This window comes from Fringilla coelebs (genome assembly GCF_963513975.1).
Source record: "Fringilla coelebs genome assembly, chromosome: 3".
In the NCBI taxonomy this organism is placed as follows: domain Eukaryota; kingdom Metazoa; phylum Chordata; class Aves; order Passeriformes; family Fringillidae; genus Fringilla; species Fringilla coelebs.
The window spans coordinates 62,916,301-62,939,635 of record NC_140030.1 but is presented as its reverse complement, the minus strand read 5'-3'; the positions used below and the strand labels follow the sequence as shown (position 1 = coordinate 62,939,635).

At 38.6% G+C, this 23,335-nt stretch overlaps 1 protein-coding gene across 3 annotated transcripts in view; it reads left to right on the top strand.

Moving 5' to 3' along the window:
* ADGRG6 (adhesion G protein-coupled receptor G6) overlaps positions 1-17,647 on the top strand; it is a 110,647-nt gene extending 93,000 nt beyond the window's left edge. The window contains exons 18-25 of one of the 3 annotated variants that reach the window (XM_084201914.1): positions 103-230; positions 1,525-1,793; positions 3,375-3,489; positions 4,509-4,792; positions 8,641-8,742; positions 10,724-10,876; positions 12,882-12,928; positions 14,948-15,063. In XM_084201914.1, the coding sequence (XP_084058040.1) occupies positions 103-230; positions 1,525-1,793; positions 3,375-3,489; positions 4,509-4,792; positions 8,641-8,742; positions 10,724-10,876; positions 12,882-12,895 (1,065 nt within the window). In that variant the 3' untranslated portion in view covers positions 12,896-12,928; positions 14,948-15,063. Of the gene's footprint in view, positions 1-102; positions 231-1,524; positions 1,794-3,374; positions 3,490-4,508; positions 4,793-8,640; positions 8,743-10,723; positions 10,877-11,145; positions 11,649-12,881; positions 12,929-14,947 lie in introns of those variants that run through there. The other 2 variants (XM_084201913.1, XM_084201915.1) reach the window with 2 other exon arrangements.
* Positions 17,648-23,335: the final 5,688 nt, after the last annotated feature.

The following is a 23,335-nucleotide window of genomic DNA, read 5'->3' as shown; positions in this document are numbered from 1 at the left end:
GCCAGAGTGCTTTTCAGTTTCACTTGACCCATTACCAAGAAAGAGTGCCGTGCTCACAGCAGAAGTGCTGCCCACAGCCAATGTCTCTTCCTTCTCTCGCAGGACCTGCAGAGAACTGTGACGCAAATCGATCCGCAGAACACCAAGGTCCTGACCTTCATCACTTACATAGGCTGTGGAATATCTGCTATATTTTCAGCTGCAACTCTTCTGACATACATTGCGTTTGAGTAAGTACTAATTCTGTGAAGAGCATCACAAAGAAGTTCCTGTGCAGAATAAAATAAGTTAGTTACGTGGTTAATGTGGTTTGTTTGCCTAGGAGGAGAAGTCCATGGTTGAAAAAAATCAAACCTGCAAAATCAGGGTCACAGCGTTGTTAAATGGAAATTTTTTTTTTCAAGGGGACATAAGTTCAGAGTCTTTCTTCCACTTTCTAATGTGTTGTGCTGCTCAGACTGGGGAATAAAGGGAATGTGTATCAAAATGTTGCTTCTGGCAAGACAGAATCCTCTAGATTTTGAACAGACAGAACAGATAGATTAAAATTGTCAAACAGGCTTTTTATTTTAAAAAACCCCAAACTTGCCTATGTGAGCATAACAAGTTCCAAATTTAAAAAGAAATTTCCAACTAGAGCAATTATGCTCTTTAGCCCTTAAGACAGAAGTAGGAAGAGATAAAATGAAAATAAATTTGAAGGGTTACAACAATTTCAACAGAAGTCCTGCTGAAGTGTGAAAGTGACTCAAGAGAAAGCAAAAATTTTGAAGTGGTACAGTTCTGTGAACAGTGAAAAGAGAAAATGAAGTCATGTCAACACAAAGAAAGCATTATGCCAGTAAGAGGGCAGGACATAGTAACTGCTAAAGAAGGATAGTTTTCTGGGGACAGGAGGGGGAAGGGGGGCTGAAGAAGGGACTTTTCTAGTTTTAAATATCTTCAGTGATTGCATTCCTATTACATTACCTATGGTATAGCATTCTGTTTCAAGTTGGTAGAAATTCTTTGCTGCCCCTCATTACACACATTTCAGTGGGGATCAGTTTCAAAAAAAATTACATGTTTTACAGTCTTCCTAAGATCCTGTTTAAAGACAAACCAAAAACAACATGCACTGGACAATATATTCCAAAAACTAAGCTAACATATAAGGCCACATAGGAAGAGACCACAGATGACCTTCTGGTCAGCTATACTTTTTTTGTTTTCATTTAAAATAAAAAGTACTGGTTTATATTTAATTTTTTTTTTTTTTAATATAAGAATGAGCTGCAAAAATATTGCAGCAGCTAATTAGCTCATCGTGGACCCAAAGAACTGGTAACTTACCCCCACCACACACAGCTGAAACCTTCACCAATCCCACACAGAAACACAGACTACTATGTCTTACTGCACAAACCCAGCTAGAAGGGGTTCCTTGTGCTTTTATTGACTTTGTGAAGGGGTAAGCCCAGCTGCAGGAGGTGGTTTGTGTGATTGCAGCAAGTTAATCATGTGCACCTGTGTTTCTCTCATTAGGAAGCTACGACGAGATTATCCATCCAAAATCCTGATGAATCTGAGCACAGCCCTACTCTTTCTTAACCTGATTTTTTTGCTCGATGGCTGGATTGCATCCTTTGATATTGATGGCCTCTGCATAGCTGTAGCTGCACTTTTGCACTTTTTTCTCCTGGCCACCTTTACATGGATGGGACTGGAAGCTGTTCACATGTACATTGCTCTAGTGAAGGTGTTCAACACGTATATACGGCGATACATACTGAAGTTTTGCATCATTGGCTGGGGTGAGTTCAGTAGATGCAATGTTTACATAGGATGTATGCTGCTGTATAAAATGCTTTTTGGAAATGCTGCTTTATAAAAGCTATCTATCAGAAATACAGAGTAGAATTTATATTAGTGTGTGGTTTCCTTCTCCAGCCTGCAGCGCTGCCGGCATGCAGCCAGCTCTCTCTGTCACCGAGTTCCCCCGTGTGCTTCTGTGTAAATACACTCTCACTGGCACTCCCCACCCAGGGCAGCTCCCAGCCCCAGAATGAGTGGAGAGACCAGATAAACTGGTCTTGTTTTCCAAAGAGACCAGAGTGGGAGAGGGGAAATGTGAGTGTCGTGCCAGAGATGGAGAACTGGGTCACACAATGAATGCAGAAACTTTTGCAGTTACTGCAAAGCCTGTGGAGGTTTTGCATTGACTTTCAAAAACTTTATTCCAGCTTAAATTTTCTTGCCAACAAGCACAAAGCCTATTGTGGAATCAGAAACAACCAAAATTTTCTGAGATTCAGCACAATGTTTAAACCACCAAGAGATCCTGGCTGCCCTAAGCAATGTACACAGCAGGACAGAAATGGAAAAAGTAATACTGAAAAATAACTGCAAGGCTCGGGCAGCAAGACTTTTATTCTTCATTTTTGTCTCTATCAGGAATCTGTGGTTTCTCCCTGAATGCGCATATTGTGTTCAAAATCATACAACACAATGCAAAGCCATTAACCTTACGGCTAGAGCACTGACCTCAGTACAGCTGATAATTGATGTCTTTCCATTGGCAACTAGCATCCTCTTTGGCAACCTCAGCAGAGGACAAGGACTGAGTGGTCGGAAAAGCAAATTAACCTCTTCCCCTTTGAATCTGTTCTGTTATAGCAAGGATAAGACATGTAAATAAGGCCAATCAGGAAACATGCATTTCTTTTGTCTGAGCTGTACCTTTCTGCAGAGTTCTCTTCTGCGTAGTTGTCTATTTTCCCAAATACTCCCACTGCTTTTTTATTAAGAAATACATAGTTTGCTTTATGCAAGCAAGGGGACCACATATGATATGTATAGTGGTGTAGAAGATATATAATATGATGTAGATAATATAATGTGGTTGAGAGAAGCAGTGGAGAAATTACAGGTTTAAGTTCATGTTTCCCAGTTACACAACTTTATGAATTCATAGTAGCAAAAAAAATCCCTCAAAAAATTCCTAATACCATTCCTCCACTAGATCCCATTTTTGCAATAATTTGTTAATCTTTTTGCTATATAATGAGAGCTTGTGCGCAGCTGCAAATTTAACTTTGGGTAATTAAGGGATATTATTTTACTTTAGTTAATTATTTTACTTCAATTTTCTTATCACATGCTAAACTACTTCTACCTTACAGAACATTACAAGGCTTATTCATTAATGCCTGTTAATTGTTTTGATAGTCCTATTTTTTTGTACTGTTTGAAAAATTGCTTCCTTCTGCCTTCTCAGTTTTCTCAGGATGCTGTGCACTAAAGTAGTAGTGATAGAGACATCAGTAATTCAGCTTAGCCCAGTGAATTTGAAAGTTTAGGAGATTTTACAGCTCACAAGTTTTCTTGTGTTACAGGTCTGCCAGCTCTGGTGATAGCAATTGTTTTAGCAAGTGCTAACACAAATGCAAGTCATATTTATGGCAAACAGTTATATGGCAGAGATGCAAACGGGCAAGGAGGAGATGACTTGTGAGTATTTCTTTTGATGTCTTGAAATTTAGCATTTATAGTTGCCTTGGAAAAGTCAATGGTGCATTAAACAAGCAAAAAAGGGCAAAACTCTGATTGATTAGAATCTGTAACGTGAAGAAGGCTGTTAAAAAAATTGGAGGGAAATCTGCATTACCCAATGCCAGGAACAAACACCTCTGGCAAAAGTTTTTAATGAAAATAAAATAAAAATACTTGTTTTGGTTTGTCTTAAGTGAAAAGTATATTTTCTAGGTAAGAGCAAAGAAAGAATTTGGATAAAAATAGCTTCCTTTGTAAATCAAGCAGCCTCTTGCCAATGTAGTTCAATAGTCCTCTATGTTCTTCTCTTGATGTCCAGATAATAACTCCAAATGCCAAAATTTTTATGCAAGTGCTCTTTTCCTTGCCTGGCAAGGCCTCATTATGATAAATAAAACTTTAATTTTTAAATTTTTATTATAGTATCATGCTGAGCATTCAGGCCATTTGCTGCAAGAGGAATTAGTTAGAGCTCTCATGTGGCTGACTTTCAAATGGCTACCTCAAAAGTCCTGCTTCAGTCGTGTTCAAGTTCTTCCTTAGCTCCAGTGGCATAAACTTGAGACTTTGACAGTGAAGATCCAAGTTTGCCCATTCTGTTTCTAAAGCACTCAATGCTTCACACTGATGACAGCAGTGAATTTTTATGTACTGAGTCTGAACTTTTTTCATTATGGGATTGCAGTTCCCACCACTTCCCACTTTTTCCAACTAGTTTTAACTAAAATGTGATACAACCCTCAGATTTCTCATATTTTAATACTATAGGCCATAGTCACTTAGGATGCCTCTGGGCTTCATCCTGTTTCCAAACAGAAAATGGGCATATGTTTCATTTTATGCTCTATTTCTGCATCAGTGGTATCAGAAATTGGCTCATTTTCCTTTAGTTGTATATTTAATGGAAGGATAGTTTCCATTAACCAAAAATGATCCTTTTTTTTTTTTTTTTTTTTTTTTTTTTTTTTTTTTTACAGCTGCTGGATCAAGAACGAAGTTGTCTTTTACGTGACTTGTGCTGGCTACTTTGGAATCATGTTTCTAATGAATGTTGCCATGTTCATTGTGGTGATGGTGCAAATCTGCGGGAGGAATGGGAAAAGAACCAACCGGAGCCTGAAGGAAGAGATCCTGAGGAACCTCCGCAGCGTGGTCAGCCTGACCTTCCTCCTGGGCATGACATGGGGCTTTGCCTTTTTTGCCTGGGGTCCCTTAACTCTTGCTTTCCTGTACCTCTTCTCAATTTTCAATTCATTGCAAGGTAAGCTGCATTTTTGTTCTGTGAACAAATAGTGTTTGATCTGTTACTGTTCTGGGGCGTACTATGCCCAGTGATTGGACCAGGGAACTCATATCCAGGCTCTCCAGGTTTTCCTTTGATATTTAACCATCATTAGTTTCCCCTTATGTGGAATAATAACACCAGCTACAGGTGGTTTTAATATCTTATGTAAATTAATTATGGTTTCAATGTCTTTTTCCATAAAATGAGCTGTGTTATAAATAGAGCTCTCCCTAGCTAACAGTCTGCAGTGCTCTCTGTTGAGATACGTGCTATATGACCTTCAGCATTTCCTTTCACTGATTATAACAAATATAGGAAGCCTTTTTCCTTACTTTATTTCTTGTGGGTAATCTGTGAAACTCATAAATATTTTATTAAGGCATGAGAAACTCATAAAATAAAATTCAGTCCTGTCTCAGTGTGGAGAGATAGCAGAGACATATGGGATATTCTTTGCTTAAGAAAACTCCAATGACTGTTACAGTCAGCTTATTTTTCTTTCCCTTACTCAAGTTTTCAATATTTTACTTTTCCAACATAGCTTGTCTTTCTGAAAAATGCTGTCAGTTGTAATCACGTGGTTATAAATTACAGAATGATATAGCTGATGTTTATAAAAATTCAACTCACAGCTAAAATTTGCATATGTCTCAATTGCCATAAAATTCTCTACCAGTGCTTGCCCTATCCACCTATAAAGAACAACTAAATATGCAATGAAGAGAAAACCCCGAGGTCATTGGAAGTGCATGTGTTATGCCACACACATATTGGCATAAAACTAGACTTGCCAGGGGCGGGGAGAAACCCAGAAAAAACCCAAAAAACAAACTCAATAATGTCATTGAAGGAACATGTGTTATGCAGCACAAACATTGAGATAAAAATGAAATTTTCTTAGGGTCAGCAAAATATCTTCTCTTTACGGAAAAAGTACTTAATATCACCCTGTGCAGATATCATCTGATACAGTTGAGATGTATTTACTGTGCTGAAAGATTTATTGAGCTTTCATGGAAAGAGAATCATGTTGTCGGTTTTTGTTTGGGTCAGTTTCAACCTAAAATGCTAAGCAAAATGACAAAAAAAATTTGGATGTGGTGTTTTTACTAGAGACTGTTTTTTCCAAAGGACACATTCTGATACTCCCCTAGCAGCATAATGAAGTATTTACAGCATTGTGTCTGTGTTAGACATTCAGACAGGCCTAGAGAGATCAGAAATATGGGAAGAACATGAAAAAATACTTAAATTCTGAAAACCTTGCCAAGGGTCAAATTGAACAAGCTCTCTGTAACCAGAATTTCCAGTGCAATCAATTAAGCTAGTATGTGCAGAGTGCATACAAGGCTGACCAACACTGCCTAAGTGGGCACTATTTAATGGAAGATGAATATTTGGAACGCAGTTAAGTCAGAAGATGAAACTGAAAAAGAAGAGTGATGAGATTTTCATGGATTATGGTAGCAATGATGATGCAGTCTATGCTCAAGCACGTCAGATCAAGCAATACAAGATAAAAATCTCTCTGAAGGTACTTATTGCTGTGTCAGAAAGAGCTAGGCAAAGCTAAAGGACGAGGATGTTTAAAATCCTATATAACTGGTGAGTGTTCATGTAGCAGTAAGGGGATGGAATGGGACAAATCAGTATCAGAAAGCATTCCCTAGCAGCAAAAAGCATTTCAATATGGCAAGTCTTTCATCAGTATTAGCAGCTTAATTATGGAAATGTTGGTAAATACATCTGTTCTCTCTCATGTTTTTGAAAGCAGCATGAGTATTTCAAGCCATACCAGCAGCCTCCAGCAGCAGTTTTCTGTGCACTGGCAATGAAAAAGCAAATTGCAGCAACTGTTAGTGTTACTGTACTTTGCTGTTTCATCTACAAAGGAAATTCTTGACACTCTCTCCTTGACACTCAGAGTAAAAAATATGGGAACATTTCTTTTTTGGCTGCTCATTTTATATATATATGCCTGGGCAAGCCAAATACTTTCAAGTCAGAGCCAAGTTAGAACCAAGCCTAGGATCTGATTTGTCTCTGGGAACCAAAACCAAAGCTGTACTACTAAAAGCACATTGTAAACTTAATGAATAATGAAATACAGAGAAAAAAATTCTGGAGACCAAGCCCAGACAGGGCAAAGGCAAAGTACTTAATGCAGTACATTTGTTTTGCATTACTATGGAATATGCATTTTCTTTTTAAATATTCAGAACATTCACTGCAATTTAATTAAGCATCTATTTACTAAGTTTGTAAACTGTGTAAAAGCCTTAAGAAGAACTCTGGGCCACAAACAACTTCATATCTCCAGCCCTATAAGAGCTGATAGTGGTTGCATTGGACTTGCTCTGTGCTTTAAACAAATCAGATAGAAAAATATTTTGCCAAATGCAAATACAGTAACCATAATCCAAGAGAGGTTACATTTGAGATGCATTAGGTCGTACCTTTTTTAAAATGTGCTTTTCCTTTTTTCCCCATCAGCTCTTGAAAAACTTTGGAAAGATTGTGTCTCGTGACCCAACCCCTACCTGAAGTTAACTGATTCCAGAGGTCTCGGCCAGGCCTGATAAGCAAATACAAGTCCAGTTCAATGACATGCATTACTGCAAAATTAGGCCTCTGTAGTTTGGAGGAGAGAAGATAATTTGATTCTCCAAAACATTATAATCCAAGCTATGACCTGCCATTGTGTTCTGAGAACTAAAACATAGTAGACATTAGTATACAGAACTAGTCATGATCATCATAGAGGAATGGTTTTGGAGGAAGCCACTTGGCCATGTTTGCCCACATTATGTAGCATTTATTCACATCTAAGATAAAATCATGAGGGATCTTGCAATAGCACTTTGCTGTCAGGTGTTCAGCCTCAGGTTGGCTCTCTGACAGACAGTACAAGTAAAACAAGAAATAGGCTAAGCCACAGAAGAACAAAAGATTCCACAGCCAGTGCCAGCCTGAGAAGTTTAAGGAGCATTTCCAACTACTATATTTAGCTCCAAAGTAAATCTGTAGGTGATGAAAACATATCATATGCCCTGTTAAGACCTACCTGATCACATGATAGGATGCTTATCTCCTGTCTTGAAAATAAAAACTCTAAAACTCATTGAGAAAAATCAACTCCACAAAAACACTCTTAAGCATGTTTATTACAATTGAGTATGAAAATCTGTTAGTTTTCTTTGGGAGTGAGTAGCTGGACTCCTAATAAGAACTTGTGAGCATATTCCTACCATTTTCATAATCATTCAAGTATATGCATGTGATGCACATAAATCCAAGTGTGCTTTTTCAGCATTTGGCCAGCACTCAACCCACTACATTGGGACCCTAAGTGCCATTTACAAGATGTCTGGTTTTAAAAGTATACAGCCCACAGTTCTATACATACAGAACCATATCCAGGAGATAGAATATCTCCTTGCTAATATAATAATGTTGGTATTTATTTTGTGGTCTCTCTCTTGCAATCCTTTGGGTACAGAGTAGTCATTTGCTTCAAAGAAAAGACCTTTCAATCATTTTCCTCTAAGCAAAAAAAAAAAGAAAGAAAAATATGAACACTGAGCTAAATCAACAATGCCAATAAAAGGCATCCTAATCTCAGTATTCTGATATCCCAGATACTTACAACTAGAGGATGGGAAAACTAGTTAATTTCCATACCTTTTAAATGATGCATGAACACCAATAACAAAATACTAAGATAATTTTCTTGTGTTTGTACTTCATAGTCTTTTGATTACAAATTTCAATTAATCTGTTTATAAATACATGCTTCATTTGGTGTTTATTTGCTTTTGTCACAGGTTTGTTTATATTTGTATTCCATTGTGCTATGAAAGAAAATGTGCAGAAACAGTGGAGGAGACATCTCTGTTGTGGCAGATTCCGACTGGCAGACAATTCAGGTAAAGGCAGTTCACATCTCCCCTCCTTAGGTGCTGCAGTTGTCAATAAAAGTCTAAGCAAACATCTTGCTATGTTATTTTAATATAATGCAAGGTAAACCAGAGATGTGGGTGATGGTTTTGGAAGGCCCATCAAACCCTAAAAATAAATTAAGAAATATAATAATACAGAGATTCAAACTTTTGTCATTCCAAACCCAGGAATACTCATTTTCTCCTATAATAAAATGTTTAATTTGAATTGTGTGGACTGTTAAGCTGATGTAGGAGCAATTCTAAAAAGTTACATAGAAATATTATGATTTCATTTGTTTTTATTTTTGCCTTTTAAATCTGTTCTGTCCTTTGTCATTGAATTCAGAGACTATTAGAGACTCAGAAATGTAGAAAATTCTTTTAACAGAAGCCTGGTTAGGTTCTAGAAATGAAGTTCAACTTCATCTGCAACAGTCAGAGTGAAAGGAGAGATGTTGGTTTGAACACAAGGAAAGTCCAATGCTTGGGCCACTATACTTATAGTTTCCTGCACCTTTTTGGGCCACTATACTTATAGTTTCCTGCACCTTTGGCCATCTTGGATGGCATGAAACTGCTTTGTTCAGGCAATTGGCTCTTCCTATGCTGTCAGATGTGGTGATTTGGACCATATAATTCTTTCTCATATGGTTCTGTTCAATGACCAATGTTCAAATCTACAGCTGGTGTAAGGTGACATAAGCTCATTGCTGTCTATAGTAAGCTTTCATTTTGTAGCAAGAAAACTTCATTCATTATTTCAAAGGGTTAATACAAACTAGGAAAATCATATTCATTCTGATCAGACATCCACATTGTTTCATATGTTCAGTTTCCATGTGATTTATCCTGTAACTCCTGAACTGAAAAACAAAGATGGATCAAATCATTCCCTTTTTTTTTTTTTTTTTTTTTTAGTGCTGCTGTTGGGCAGCTTGTGAGTATGAATACGGTAGAAATAAAAACATGAAGGATTTGAATATTTCAGTAGTATAGTTAATGTGATGTCAATGTGTCTGGCATAAACCAGTTTATCTCCATGGGCTGGTTGTACTTTCCATGAACCTGACACTGTTTTCAAGCAGAACAGTGAAATAGAAGTCAAATGTGTGCTTGCATATCTAAACACTCTAGCAATAATTTACTATAAAGTATTTGTCTTGATTTAAATCAAGAATAAACTGGCCCACATGTCTTTGGCTTGGACTTCTCTTCCATTTTGTGAATTTCATTGAAGTACAGTGAATAACAACAAGATAACTAAATTGTGAAACTGCCTGCACTTACCTCAAATTGTATGGTACAAAAGTAGTTAGATACTTTTATTCTACTGATATTGGGACATTTGTGGGGAGTTTTTAAGTATTAGTTTTCTTCAGTCAGTTTATTGGTATTAGCTATTTAATTTAATTTTAGAAGTTGTTCCAGCATAGGAGCCTATTGTGTTAATGGTTTGGACAAAATTCTTTAAATGTGAACTACTGAATAAACTTTATTATGTAAATTGTGCACCAATATGCTGAACAACAAGCTAGTTGTTAGTATGTAGTGTCTTCCGTAGCAGCAGATGCAGATCAAACCCTCAGATAATAAGATCCTTGTAAATGATCCTATTACCTTTAGATTTTGCACTTCAGGTCAGGAAAGTTTGGTATCCCTATACCGGTACAGACCTTCTCTGCTCTTCTGCATTCTGGAAAGCCAGGTCATACTTGCAGTTCTGCTGTCCAGACAAACTACTGTTAGAATGTTAGAGCCACTAATTTCAACTGTTTTAGTAGAGTAAATCAAGTTGAAGTACTTTTATCATTCTTAAGAACCAAAGAGGATACCTAACAGGAAAAGGATGGGGTCTTTGTTATAGGCAATACTAAGAAATGCATCAGATATTTGAAATAATCATAATTGAATAAATTAGGCATTTATTACGGTAGATATTTATGTAAAATTTCTCAATCATTTTTAGATTGGAGCAAAACAGCAACCAATATTATAAAGAAGAGTTCCGATAATCTTGGGAAATCCTTATCCTCTAGTTCCATCGGCTCCAATTCAACCTACCTAACATCCAAATCAAAATCTACGACGAATACATATTGCAAACGAAACAGCCATACAGGTGAGTTCTTGCATTGCAACCCAGTGCATCTGTGAGCACACAGGTTTGTGTTAAAGGCACAGCAAGCATTTCTACCCCAAGGTTAAAGAGAGAAAATGTCATCAAGTCGTACAGTGCCAGTATTTTTTAAATATATGTTACTGTTTAATAAGAACCATTATTTAACATGCAGTACATCCAATATATAGATCTGACCTCCATATGTTCCCATACTAAATGAAATAGGCTTGATGAAAGCAAATTTTGCTTATTATCTATTGTAAACACAGGGTAGCCAAAGCACAGAGAGATGACGTTCTTCACCCAAGGTAACATGAAAGCTGGCAGTACAGCTGGAAATAGGAATCAAGTCTTCAGAGTCCAAGTCCACAGCTGATTGTCTTGGTTAAACTCCTTTCATCTAACTGTAAAACATTTATGGGTAAAACGACAAATGGAGCCTACTCGGAAATGGATACTGTGTTCCCAGAGTATGCATTGTCTTGCCCTTCTACAAATAGCCATATCTACTGCTTATTTATTTAGATATCAATGGTATATGTAATAAAAGGCATCATCTGTATTCCACTCATACCGTGAAAACGTGCTAATTTTAAGAAGACTTTAAGGGAGCAAAGAAAGAGAGCAGCTGGAATGATTTGCAAGTTTGGTTGTGTCTGAGATAATATTTCAGAAATTCACTTATATAGTTCAGAAGTTCACTTATATAGTTACTCTGTTTTTGTGACTGCATGTTTTTGTCCTGTGTAAAGTCACATAGCATTATTATACAATAATCTTTTATAAATATAGTGGAAATAAAATCTGTGCACATATTTAACTCAAAGGTGTGTTTACTTGTTTTAAAATATTTATCAGAAAAAAATGTTTAAATATGAAATAGCTGATTTTGCTAGAAGGAAAGTTATGTTGTTTCTTAAGTATTAATTATTTTTGTTAAGCCCCCAATGTCTCATTTATGATGGGACACTCACCTTTCTTAATGCATGGCACAGTGTCCAGGAAATACCTTCTATTATTTTAATTGATGATCATTACCTGCTTCAGTTAGACACAAACACTCCTTTTTTTTTTTTAATTAATTACACTGTTGTTTTCTCACTGACCAAGATTCAGTGCATCCCTTAGCATGAGGGATTGTGCATCAGGCATTTTAAGGGTTTAAAACTTTATTGTTTATTGAGAACCTACAGGAAGTACGTCTGCTTTGAATACAGTAAAAATGAGAAGTATCTTAGAAATTCCTGATGACTGATAGCACCTGAGCTTGCTCTCAGGACTGCTGTTCACAACTGCACTGGGAGCACAAGGCTGGTGCCTGCATCCCTGGGCTGCCTGTCCCTGCCGCCAGGTCAGGTTCGGTGTGCAGTGCACCCAGCTGCCCTGTTTATTCATCTCTTCCCTGCAGGAACATTTCTGTCAGCAGTCTTCCACAAACAACATCTTTAATATGTGGCTATCAATTAAGAAGACTAAGTGCTGGAGTTTTTGCAAGGTGTCCTTGAAGTAAAACAAAGAAACTGTTCCAGATAAGAAGTAGTAAAGTTAAAAGAAAATTGCTTATATATATTTTTCAAAAATTATTAGCTTAATCCAATGAATAAATTATTCTTAAAAGGATTGCAGTTCTTAATGCAATCACAGTTTTTAATAGGAAGGGGTTTTGGACATTGAGAGAATACGACAGTTTTCTTTTTATTTTTTGGAATTTTAATACATTTCACTTTGTTCTCCAAAATACACATCTTATTGTGATACTCCATGGGAATTTTTGATAACATTAGGTTTTTAAATACTGACATATCTTCTCATGTGTAAAAATAATAAAGGTAATAAAAAATAATATGCAGGTTCTGATTGTTAATACAGCTGAACTTCTCAGTTTGCCAACTTAGCGAAATTGCAGGCAAAGAATGCCATAGCTGCATGTCTTGGCAAGTCTTGTTGATATGGTAATAATGTGCTCCCTGGAATTGACACAAGCATTCATGTGTTTGTGGTGTAGATAATGTCTTCTAAGGCCCTTTCCTCATCAGTGGTGGAGAATTGCAGGTAAAGTGAGAATTGCTTTTGTTGAATGCATGGTTGGAACAGGGTGGAGGGATGCTTCTTGCATGATGTCCTCATTGACGCAGAGGATTTTGCTAATCAGAAATGCTGCTTATTTCTATTACATCTTGCACCACTGATGCTGAATCAAAGGACAAGCATGTTTCAAACTCTGGGTGTCAGCACTGTGCATGGGGCACACAGCATTTAGAGGATACCATTTTAGAAAACAGACATTCATGTCCTGAAATTAATGCCTGTGAGCAGTAGTATGGGGAAAGGAGATTATCCTGAAATTACCCATACACTAAGCATACATTAAAAAGCAAAAGCAATCTGATTTGGTTTCAGAAGATTCTTTAGTATTTATCAAAGTTATTACGGAAAATTTAATATATTTATATTTGGTCTATGGCCATTACTGGATTAGTCTTCTAGACATTGAGATTTTTATATCCATTAGCACCCAAAATTACTCCTAATGATGAATTATATATGCCTGAAAGCCGACCTACGAACTGCTGCTTGAATACAGAATGCACCAACACAAATATTGGATGGACCCTCATGGGTGAACAAAAGAGGTCACTATGGCATCTTGTGCCCCAGCTGTCTACAAACCCAAACCAAACTACTTGTAGAAAGTACTTAAATATCCTCTGTAACACTTCGGTGAACTAGAACGTAAGATGATCTCTGCAGAGAATTTGGTCATACAGCTCACAGTTCAGGGATACATTATTTTGACCCTGTACTTAGATGTGAAGCCATTGGTTAATAAATGCATACATTTGAAAGGCTCTCAGTACTCAGAAATTTGCCATTGGACATGGAGTTACTCACTGCAATTCATGAACATTCTTGCTGCTTTGAAAAATCATTCTGATAAGCCTCAACATGCCTGTTTCTGTTTTAATGAGTGAAACTGTTTTGATTTCTCTGTCTGCAATCCATTTCTCCTTCGCAACACTTTGTGCTCTTTTATGGCTTGGTATCGCGACTTTTCCAGGGATGGGTTACTTTTCTTTTTATTTCTAGTTGGTTTATTTCTAAGAAAAGTTTTTTATGAAATCATGGTTCAAGTAGTATGATTAATTCTTAAATGATCCTTTAACAGGGAATTTTAGGAGATGACTTCACGGAGGTCTTGTAAACAGCCATCAAAAATATCACTTGTAGAAGACCTTTCTTCCCAGGGTGCCCCAGGTTCAGGGAATTTATTCCAACTTCACTGCAGTAGGAGAGATAAGAAAGAGAGCTCGGTTAGGACAGCATGCTTGAGAAAATGAGACAAGCTCTCTCCTTCTCATTTCTCACTACGTTAGCTCTACCTACTGACCATTCTCTGAACAGCAGTAATGTGAGCCGCTGAAGCAGACTCTCCCAGTCTGGCTGGGAATTGCCTTGCTTCTTTACCTCTTCAGCTTCACCCTTGACCTCTAGCTCATGGACTCTGAAGGGAGGCCTCCTTTCAGTTTTCGGTCTGCACATTATGGAAAAACAAGTTGAGACTAAGCAATCACAAAGTTTTGGCTCTGGTTATCTGCTTTAGGATGAAAGACATCTTCTGCTACATTCAGCACAGATTATATTATTTCTGGTGCATAGCTCAAAGCATCCACTGTTGAAATAATTAAATCTGTTCACAGTCATTATACAGTACTTTATTATGTGGAGATGCCATTTATGGAGATCCAGTGCTATCAAAATATTTTTAGTTTGTAAGATTCAGAGCATGAGCAGTAAATTAATATGTTAAAAGGTCATAGGAGTCAGTAACACTTTAGGCGAAATAATAGAGGGATAATTTCAAGAGAGACCTGAAACGTCTGCCCACAAAACCAGACATCTCAAAAGAATTTAGAAGAAGCAATCTCAAGCCAAAAACTTATTTTAGGGCAGTAATTTAGTTCAGCAGTAGTGGCAGTTGAAGGCATATCAATGTGGGAGTGACACATCTTTTAAACTGTGAATTTGATTAAGAGACCCTAACTACTTCTTGTTGCTTTTTCCTCCTCTTAGAGAATGTTTTTCTTGACAAGCCATCTTCAAAATTTGCCCAAGAGGATGGAGAACAGACATCAATCATCCCTGTCCACCAGGTTATTGACAAAGTCAAAGGATACTGCAATCCTCACTCCGAGAGCTTCTATAAAAATATCATCATGTCCGACACATTTAGTCGCAGCACAAAGTTCTAACTGGGTTTCTGATTTGCTGGTTTTTTAAATCAAAGGAATACAAAATGTCTTACTGGAATTGAGAATATTGAATGTCATAAAATGTGACCTGCTCAGTTATTTTTTCCCAGTTTATAGTGTTCTCCTGCAAACAGCTTCCACTTAAGGACTGATTTTTTTAAGTTTTTACTGTTGTGGAAAACGACAGGTTTTTACCATGGTATTGAGCTGTTTTTAAATGTGTGCCAGCCAGCATGATGCCTGGACAGCTAATTATAATCTTTTAAGACTGAAGAGCCACAAGCCTAACTTTAAATAATATAATCCAAACAGAAGCAAGTCTTGACTCCTGGAGAAAAGAACAGACATGTCATGCAGTACAGGCAAGCTTTTATTGAGCAGTTTTCTGATGGTCTTTTTTTTTTGAAAAATATGGATTTTCCCTATGGCACTTGTTAGAGTCTTGCTTCTTGAAATGTCTAGTGCTCTTTATTCATAAATGAATAAAACCCTACCACCCTAAATATACCTGATCATGCAAACCTTACTCACCAAAACAGCATATGCTGTAAAATGCAGACAAATTTGTATCCATATACATAGGAAAACAGTTTACACAGAGTTGTGTTTCAGCATTTATTGATTGGTATGTATGAAATGCAGTGTCTTCCATCTCAAGTCTGTGTTTAATGTTCTTTTTTCACAAAACAAAATAACAAAAAGGCATTCAACTATATATAGATATATAAATATATACCTAGAACTCTCTCTACACATATTTTTATAATACACACAGTAAATATGACAGCGTATACCAGAGACAATCTAAAAACTACAGACGGTGCTAAAATTTAGGTCTAAGTATTTAAATGCAAGATGAATTCTTTGTAAACTCATGAGTTTCTCAGTCTCTGTATTCACATATACTGTATGTGTAGACACCTCCATCAGATGGCATTGCAACATTAGGATAACCTGGAACGTGTTTATCAAAAATAAATAAACAGCATCTTTCTGGGCACATAACATTATCAGTATCCCTTTGTTGCCCTGTTGGATGACATGACTGAGGTTGTTGGATGCACAGAGTTTAAATGTTCAGGCAATATTAAGGAATTTCACATTGCTATACTGTGTCCATAATGACACTGAGGGGTGTGGGGGTGTGTGTGCAGAGAACAGACAAGAGCATAAAATGCTCACTTGTTTTACTCTCTATAAATGTGTGACATATTAGCAAGTGACCTTGAGTGCCAAAAGGGCATCTCTCCTCATGAACTGTGTTTCACCCCATGACAAGCTTTATAAAAGTTGTAGCTGCACATGTTTCTGAAGGCACGTGCTGAAACATATAAGGTTTTTTCAAGTACTGCATTCAGAGGAGAATGTCTCCTAATGGAGGTTTTAATTTTTAAAATTATCCCTTTTTTTAACCAAAATATTTTTAGCCACGTATTTAATTATTTGAATTCAGAGCGCATAAAGTTGTGCTGATTTTTCGGTTGCCAAGCAGGTGGATGCTCAGTGATTAGGGATGTGGGTTTGTGCTTTCTCTGCTCTTTGCACGTGCTTCTGTGTGCAGAGATCATTTAATGCTGTGACCACACAAACAGCACATTCCCCTGGCTGCAAACACCTGGTGGGAGGAGGATGTCCCGATGGATCCCACCCAGGAACACCGCTGTCACTTCATGGACCTGAGCAAAACCTCAGTCTCATAACTGCAAATACATTTGTGGTGTATGAATGGAAGTCAGCCCCATTCACTCAAACTGTAATTAGTAACAGGGAGGAGTGTTGTCAGATGTCTTTAATAATGGAAATAATTTACAGAGAGATTATGTACAAGCATTTACTGAACTTATATTTTATATCCCCACTTGCTTAACTACTGTAGGTAATAGTGTTCAAATAGCAGCTTACTGTGAGACTTCTACCTGACTAAGATGTTCAAAAGTGAAGAGAAGGAAAACCAAACATTCCTGAAAAAATGAGGAATCAATAAAACATAACAGATGAAAAATATATAAATAGGAAAAAACCCACAGTATCCTGAATGAAGCTGAGCTGTAACCTATCAGTTTAATGTACATCTACCTGTATTTTTGCTGAATTAAAATTTTTTTCTCTTTTTTTACTACCATGTAGTAATCTTAAACTGTCTGTGTCACTTAGCTGCTCTTGAATGCTCTCAATTCTACAATGTAAAGCTTTCTGTTTTGTAGTTGACATACTGTAACCTCCCTTGTACATATTTATTTATTTGTGAGGTTAAATATGTCAAATATACTTAGCACTATAATGACTGTTCTTGTTACTTTAATGCTAAGTTTCTGCTTCATCATAGAAGAAGAGGGAAAGAATAATTTCTAATATGTTTTTTTCTAAATAACTTGTGAAACAGTTTACTGTAGCTCTATCTTTTGCAACTTTGAGGAAATTTGTCAGTATAATTTGTGATACTAGTCAGTGAAATATAGTGTAACAGGTTTGAAGATGGACTAAAATGGAAAGAAACGTTTTCAAGTAAACATTTTTTATGTTAGTGTTCCAAATAATTAAAGTCTTTTAATAGTGAATGGTTGACTTTTATTTTTCCTTTTTAGTGTTTAATGGCAAAAATTACACAGTGGAACTCTGGAAAATAATCTTGTGTTTTTTTAAGTACTTGAGACAGGTACACACCTAGCCAAAATGTTGGAAATAAATGTGCAAGTCTAACTCCATCTCATCAGGGCAACACATTTTGCGGAATATACCTTTCCCTTTTGTCATTTACTCAATGTCATATTCAGTGAATGACCTGGAAGTTGTGCAATCTCATTTATTTACAGTGGCAGTCATGTCATAGAAATTAAAAGAAAATCATGGCAACTAACAATATGTTGGGATGATATTTTAAAGTAATACAAGTGAATAATCTAAAACTCAGGACTTATTCCTTTCTATATGTTTCTCTCCAGCTGGATGTATTCCTCATTATCAATATTTTCATTCAACTTACAATACTTTGACCACTGCTGAAAAATTTGATTCAGCCAATCACTTGATTAATAAACACTAATGTATAGACAATGTCACACACTAATGACCTATGTTTACTTGCTTACCTCTAAAGATGGAAATATGCTGAAATGTGTCAGATCTGCTCCCCTGCATTTAAGTCTCATCACAGAAAATGCACAGAATATGAGGATTTATATAAGTGATATCTTTTAGAAAGTTTTAAAAAAGCCCCGTGGGAAAAGTGGGATTTAATAATGAGGCTGCTGGGTGCACCTGTGTACAGTCTGTGTGTGTCTGTGGACAGTGAACACTACCCTTGGGCTTTATGCCTCAGAGTGTGGGAGGACCCTCTGAGGGAAGGAGCCCAGGTTTTTTTCCCAAGCAGAATCTTGGCAGATGCCAAACTTGTAAGGAGTGATTTTCAGCATTTGGGGGTGGATTTATTTTTCTCCTCATTTCATCACTTTTTAAATACCAAGAACAATTTTATTTTAATCCTCTACTGCTAACAGCTTCCTACTGTAACCCATTGAGTTACATAAAATGCCACTTCATTTTATTACTTTTGAAAGGCTGAGCTATAATCAGACACATCTATGTAACTTCTGGGACAGCTACGGAGTTACAGGGCAGCAATGTGTCATTCATGGAGTCATTATAAAAAGTTTTAATGCATTTGCTGTATATAAAGATGTAAACCCACATATAGGTCAGCAACTTAGGCAAAGGGTTTGGAAGTTAATGCCAGGGAAGTCAATCATGCAAACCAGTCTGTGGAGCAGACCTTTCATGCCCAGCACTTCAGCTGCTGCTGTGCCAAGGAGGCTTTCCCCTTCACCCTCCACTTAGCCAGTCTTTGGTAACTCGGTCCATTAATTTGTCAGAGCTCCTATAACCATGGTGACACTTCTATCATCAGAACAATCATTTACTGTAGTGCTAGAGAAAGGAAAAGGGGGGAGGGGGGGTGGGGGGGGGGGGGAGAAGAGAAAGGGAAACTGAAACTGAAAGAAGGGAAAAGGTAGTTGCCAAGGCCTGCTTTTGTATCTTACACTTTTCACATTTCTTGCCCCTTGCCCAGGTTGTGTCACCCTGACCAACAATGGAGACAAGGCCATTGGAGTAGGTAGGACACACCCCCATGACTATTTGTCCATTTGTCAATGTAAACTACTGTTTTTAACTCTCCAGCTTTAAGTTGAAAATCTGTCATGGTTCTTTCAGGGCAACAACTCCAGCATTTCCATGGTTGAAGACTTATCTAGAACAATATTTCTGTAGTTCAGGAAGAAGCTAATTCCTCTCAGGATGAGAAATCAGACTGATATGCACGACACCAGAAATGGCTAAATAAATCTCATGGAAACCTTTTCTGGAAGGATAACCCTTCCTCAGATGCATCTGCTCACTCAAAGCCAATGCTGCTGTTGTTCTCATTAGAGAACAGTTTTAGTACTCATGATGAGTGCACATTGTGGTGCTGTCCATATGGATTGTGTAACCACAACCATCTGTGCTTAACCACAGCACTTGGAATGACACAGTTCTCTCAAGGTGTGTTGAGTGATCTACCTTACAAAATAAATGCCAGTTTGATTCTTTAGCTTGTAACAGATAGTCTGAACTGGGCACTTTTAATCCCAGCTATTCTAGTAGGAGTTCTTAAAAACCATAACTTTAGATAGAAGAGGGTCCTCAAAAATCCGAACTGTATTCCACACATGAAGTGTGGGAGAAAGAGCAAATGCTGCTAACTATGGTCTGATGTTTTCTTCCACTGCCAGATCTTTCCCAATGTGGGAGCCCTCCCAAGTGAGGGGAAAAGACAGCCATGGAAGGGGAGTGATCCTGCTCTGTCTAGTGGTCAGAGGACTCCCACTGTCCCTGTCCTGCTGCATTTCATGTGTTTCCAGCACCAAGTGCATTAAAGGCAACAATATTATGCATTTACAAGATTCTGCTCTGGTTTTCTTTTCTTGTCTGGCTCCTTCTTTTCCAGCAGAGGGCAGTGGCATATTTCAAGTTATAAATCTGTTAAAATTCAGTGAAAAATGCAGAAAGATTCCTCCATATGTGCACCCGCGCAGAAATAAGTCGGAGAGTTCATACCAGGTTTGTCTATTATTTAGCAATCAGTTACATCACCAGATAAAGCAAACACTCTGCACTCAGGGAAGTGAGGGGAGAGAGCTGTCTGCCTGCATTTGGGCATATTTAGTGGAAAGAGCAATACAGAGTCTCTCTGTATTCTCTCTAGCTGGTTGTTACATTTTCTCCTTTTTTGCTTTGAGGGGATGCAATGGAATTAGCAACTGCTACACTTCTGTCAGCTGAGCAAACAGAACCAACTCACCATTTCAGGCTTGTACACTGGCTTCTTCCAGTATTGGGCAAACAATGTGATCTGCTGGAATGTCAGCCTGTGACTCAGAAATTCACTGTATGCATAATTGTCCAGGGAGGAAAAAACCCCAACAGCTCTCTGTTGACAGTGGCACGTAGATCTATACCTCCCTACCACTTTTTCCATTGAGGACATAGGAACAGATCTGCTGTCAGCTGGATCCTCTGTTCACATACTCCTACCCCATGGCATATATTACCCAGTCAGCTCAAGAAAAGTGCAGAACTGCTGGCCTACAGACCCAGCTGCACAGCTGCCCCATGGCCATTCTGTCATAGGGCAGGACGGACCAGAAAGCTGCTCCATTGGAAAAAGGCACCCTGTCGAAATTAAAATGTCTCATCTGCAATTCTGGCTTGGCCCTGGACTCTCACTGGCACGTCCCTCTGAATGCACTGTACAGCACCAAGCTAAGGGGAGAGAAGTTGCCTGGGGGAGATGGAGTGGGGAAGGCAGAGAAGGACATGGCCTATTCTAGTCTCACTTCTTTTTCTTGGAGCATGGCTGCTGTGGCTGTGGGAAGAAGGAGCAGTGGGAAGGGTCAGGACTTGGTGTACAAAGCAGAGCAGATTAGTGTGACAGATGTCATTACACCATCATTTCTCCAAGGACTTGTGGTGTAGCACAAGTTCAGAGTCATAGCATGGCTGTGTTACTGGTGCATCGTCTTTTGGTGTCCTTACAAGAGCACAGCTCTAAACAAGGCAGGAGCCAGCATGAGCTCCCCAAAATTTCTCTGTCCTCCCTACAACTAATGCTCACTTCCCAGGAATGCAGACATGTCACTATACCTCTCAGTCTAGCTGCAAACATCTCATTGCTCAGATACAATTATTTTCTAGAATTAACCAAGGTACAGGGTAATCTGGGGATTATGCAGTACTACCTGGGACACAGAACCACAACCAACTGTATAGGACAGTGAGGCTGCTCCAAAAAGGAGGGCAAGCATGGAAAAATAGCATCTGTAAAGCTTTACAGAGGCTGAGATACTGTGGTTTTCCATGCAGAGTGCAACTGAAAGAGCTCTCAGAGAAGTTCTGTGTTTTCTCAGGCCCAGGCTGAGCTCTGTGGGAAGGACAGATCAAGGGGATGGACTTGAGTATCGTTTTCACCCTTTCTTTGGTGTAGCCTAGAGATGGTGGTAACTGTGGAGCAAGATTTGAAGCAGTCCAGCTAATACTCCTCACATGTTAGCAGGACTGAGGCTAAAAATTGCTTCAGGCAGACTGGGGCTTAAAATTGCCATCCAAAGCAGCCCCTACCCCCTGCTACAACTAGATGGTAGTTTTTACCAAAGGTGAGAAACTTATATTTATTTTAGCTAGATTAGATCCTCCAGATTTGTGCACCAGTTTCAGATGGAGGTATGGTGATGTGAGTCTGTCATGGTACTCCTGATGTGGCTGGGCACAACTGACAGAAAAGCCAAATGCACATTTCATTGCAGAAAAGATCAACCAGAAAAAGATCAGCACAGGCAGAAGCAGCCTGTCCCTGAGAGTGTGACTGTTGGATACTGCTGCTGGCTTACAGCCAGCTGATTTTAACACATCCCGCTCTTTTATTTTCATTGATTTTTCAGTGTCTTTCAAAGATGGTCTCTTTCACTTTGTCTCTTGCATTCCCCAAACTGAAGCATGCTATATAGCTCAAAGCAAATAGGCAAGCCCCCAATCATAGTTTATCCTACCAGATGTAGCATATGAAGTTTCCTACATTCACACAAGATCCTCTCATTGCAATCAGACTGGGCATCACCTGGGGATTAAACCAAAGAGAGTCTATGAACTGCCTCCTGAACAAGGCACAGGTGAAGGATTCGTCCTACTGAGGCACCAGAAGACTTTCAGAAGACCCTCTGTCACTAGAGATGTCTAAGAACAGGCTGCACCTGGGCTTCCTAAACCCACGCATGTGGATGCCACCATCAACACTGACAGCAGTATCAGGTGTCAGAGAGACAACCTCCTGCCCTCTGATGATCCTCTTTAATTTCATGGAGCTATTTTTACTAACACAGCACACCATTTGAGGAGGAAGGTGCTCCCACAATAAATTCATCACTACCCTCTCTCCTGTCTTGTTCACCTCCGTCAATTTTTTAGCCGCAAACCTTTTGCCGGTAACAACATCCACCAAATAGCTTCAGCCCTCTGAACAAGGACCCCACAGGACCCCATCACACTCCCACACTGCCAATAACCACTTCAGTCACCAGCCTATCCCCACTGCAGCAACACCCTCTGTAGGGTAAAGTAGAGATGGTCACACAGCAACATCTCTCAGCTCTCGAGCAGCGTGGCCCTGGCACGGTGCTGTGGTGCAGCTGTGACCTGCACATGTGCTGGAGGAGCAGGTGTAGGCACCATTGCCACATCCCCCCTGAGCCCTGGTCCCTTTTGGAGGTGAGTTGGCAAACCTCTGGGTTAGGTTTTTGGGCATATGTATCTCAGGGTTGATTTTGACAGAGATTTTAAACAGGGAGGAATAATAGACACCCCCCTGAGAACCCTTCTGGTTCCATTTTTCTTTAGATTAATGTTCAGTACAGGCTTCTGTGGGCTGTTTTCACTAGAAACCAGGGCTTCTCTCTGGCACCTTTATGGACCAGGTTAAATCTGTGCCAGGGCTTTAGGTATTTGTTTTACTTTTTAACCTTTGCAATGAATTAATGCAGCTGCCTCTGTGGGCATGGCATCTGTCACCTCCTTTGACTCTGCCAGGAAAATCAACAGGCCTTTTTTTTCCCAGTTAAAAGAAATAAATCCATTACTGAACATGCTGCAAAAGGCATTCCAGTGTTTGCTTTTGGTTAGG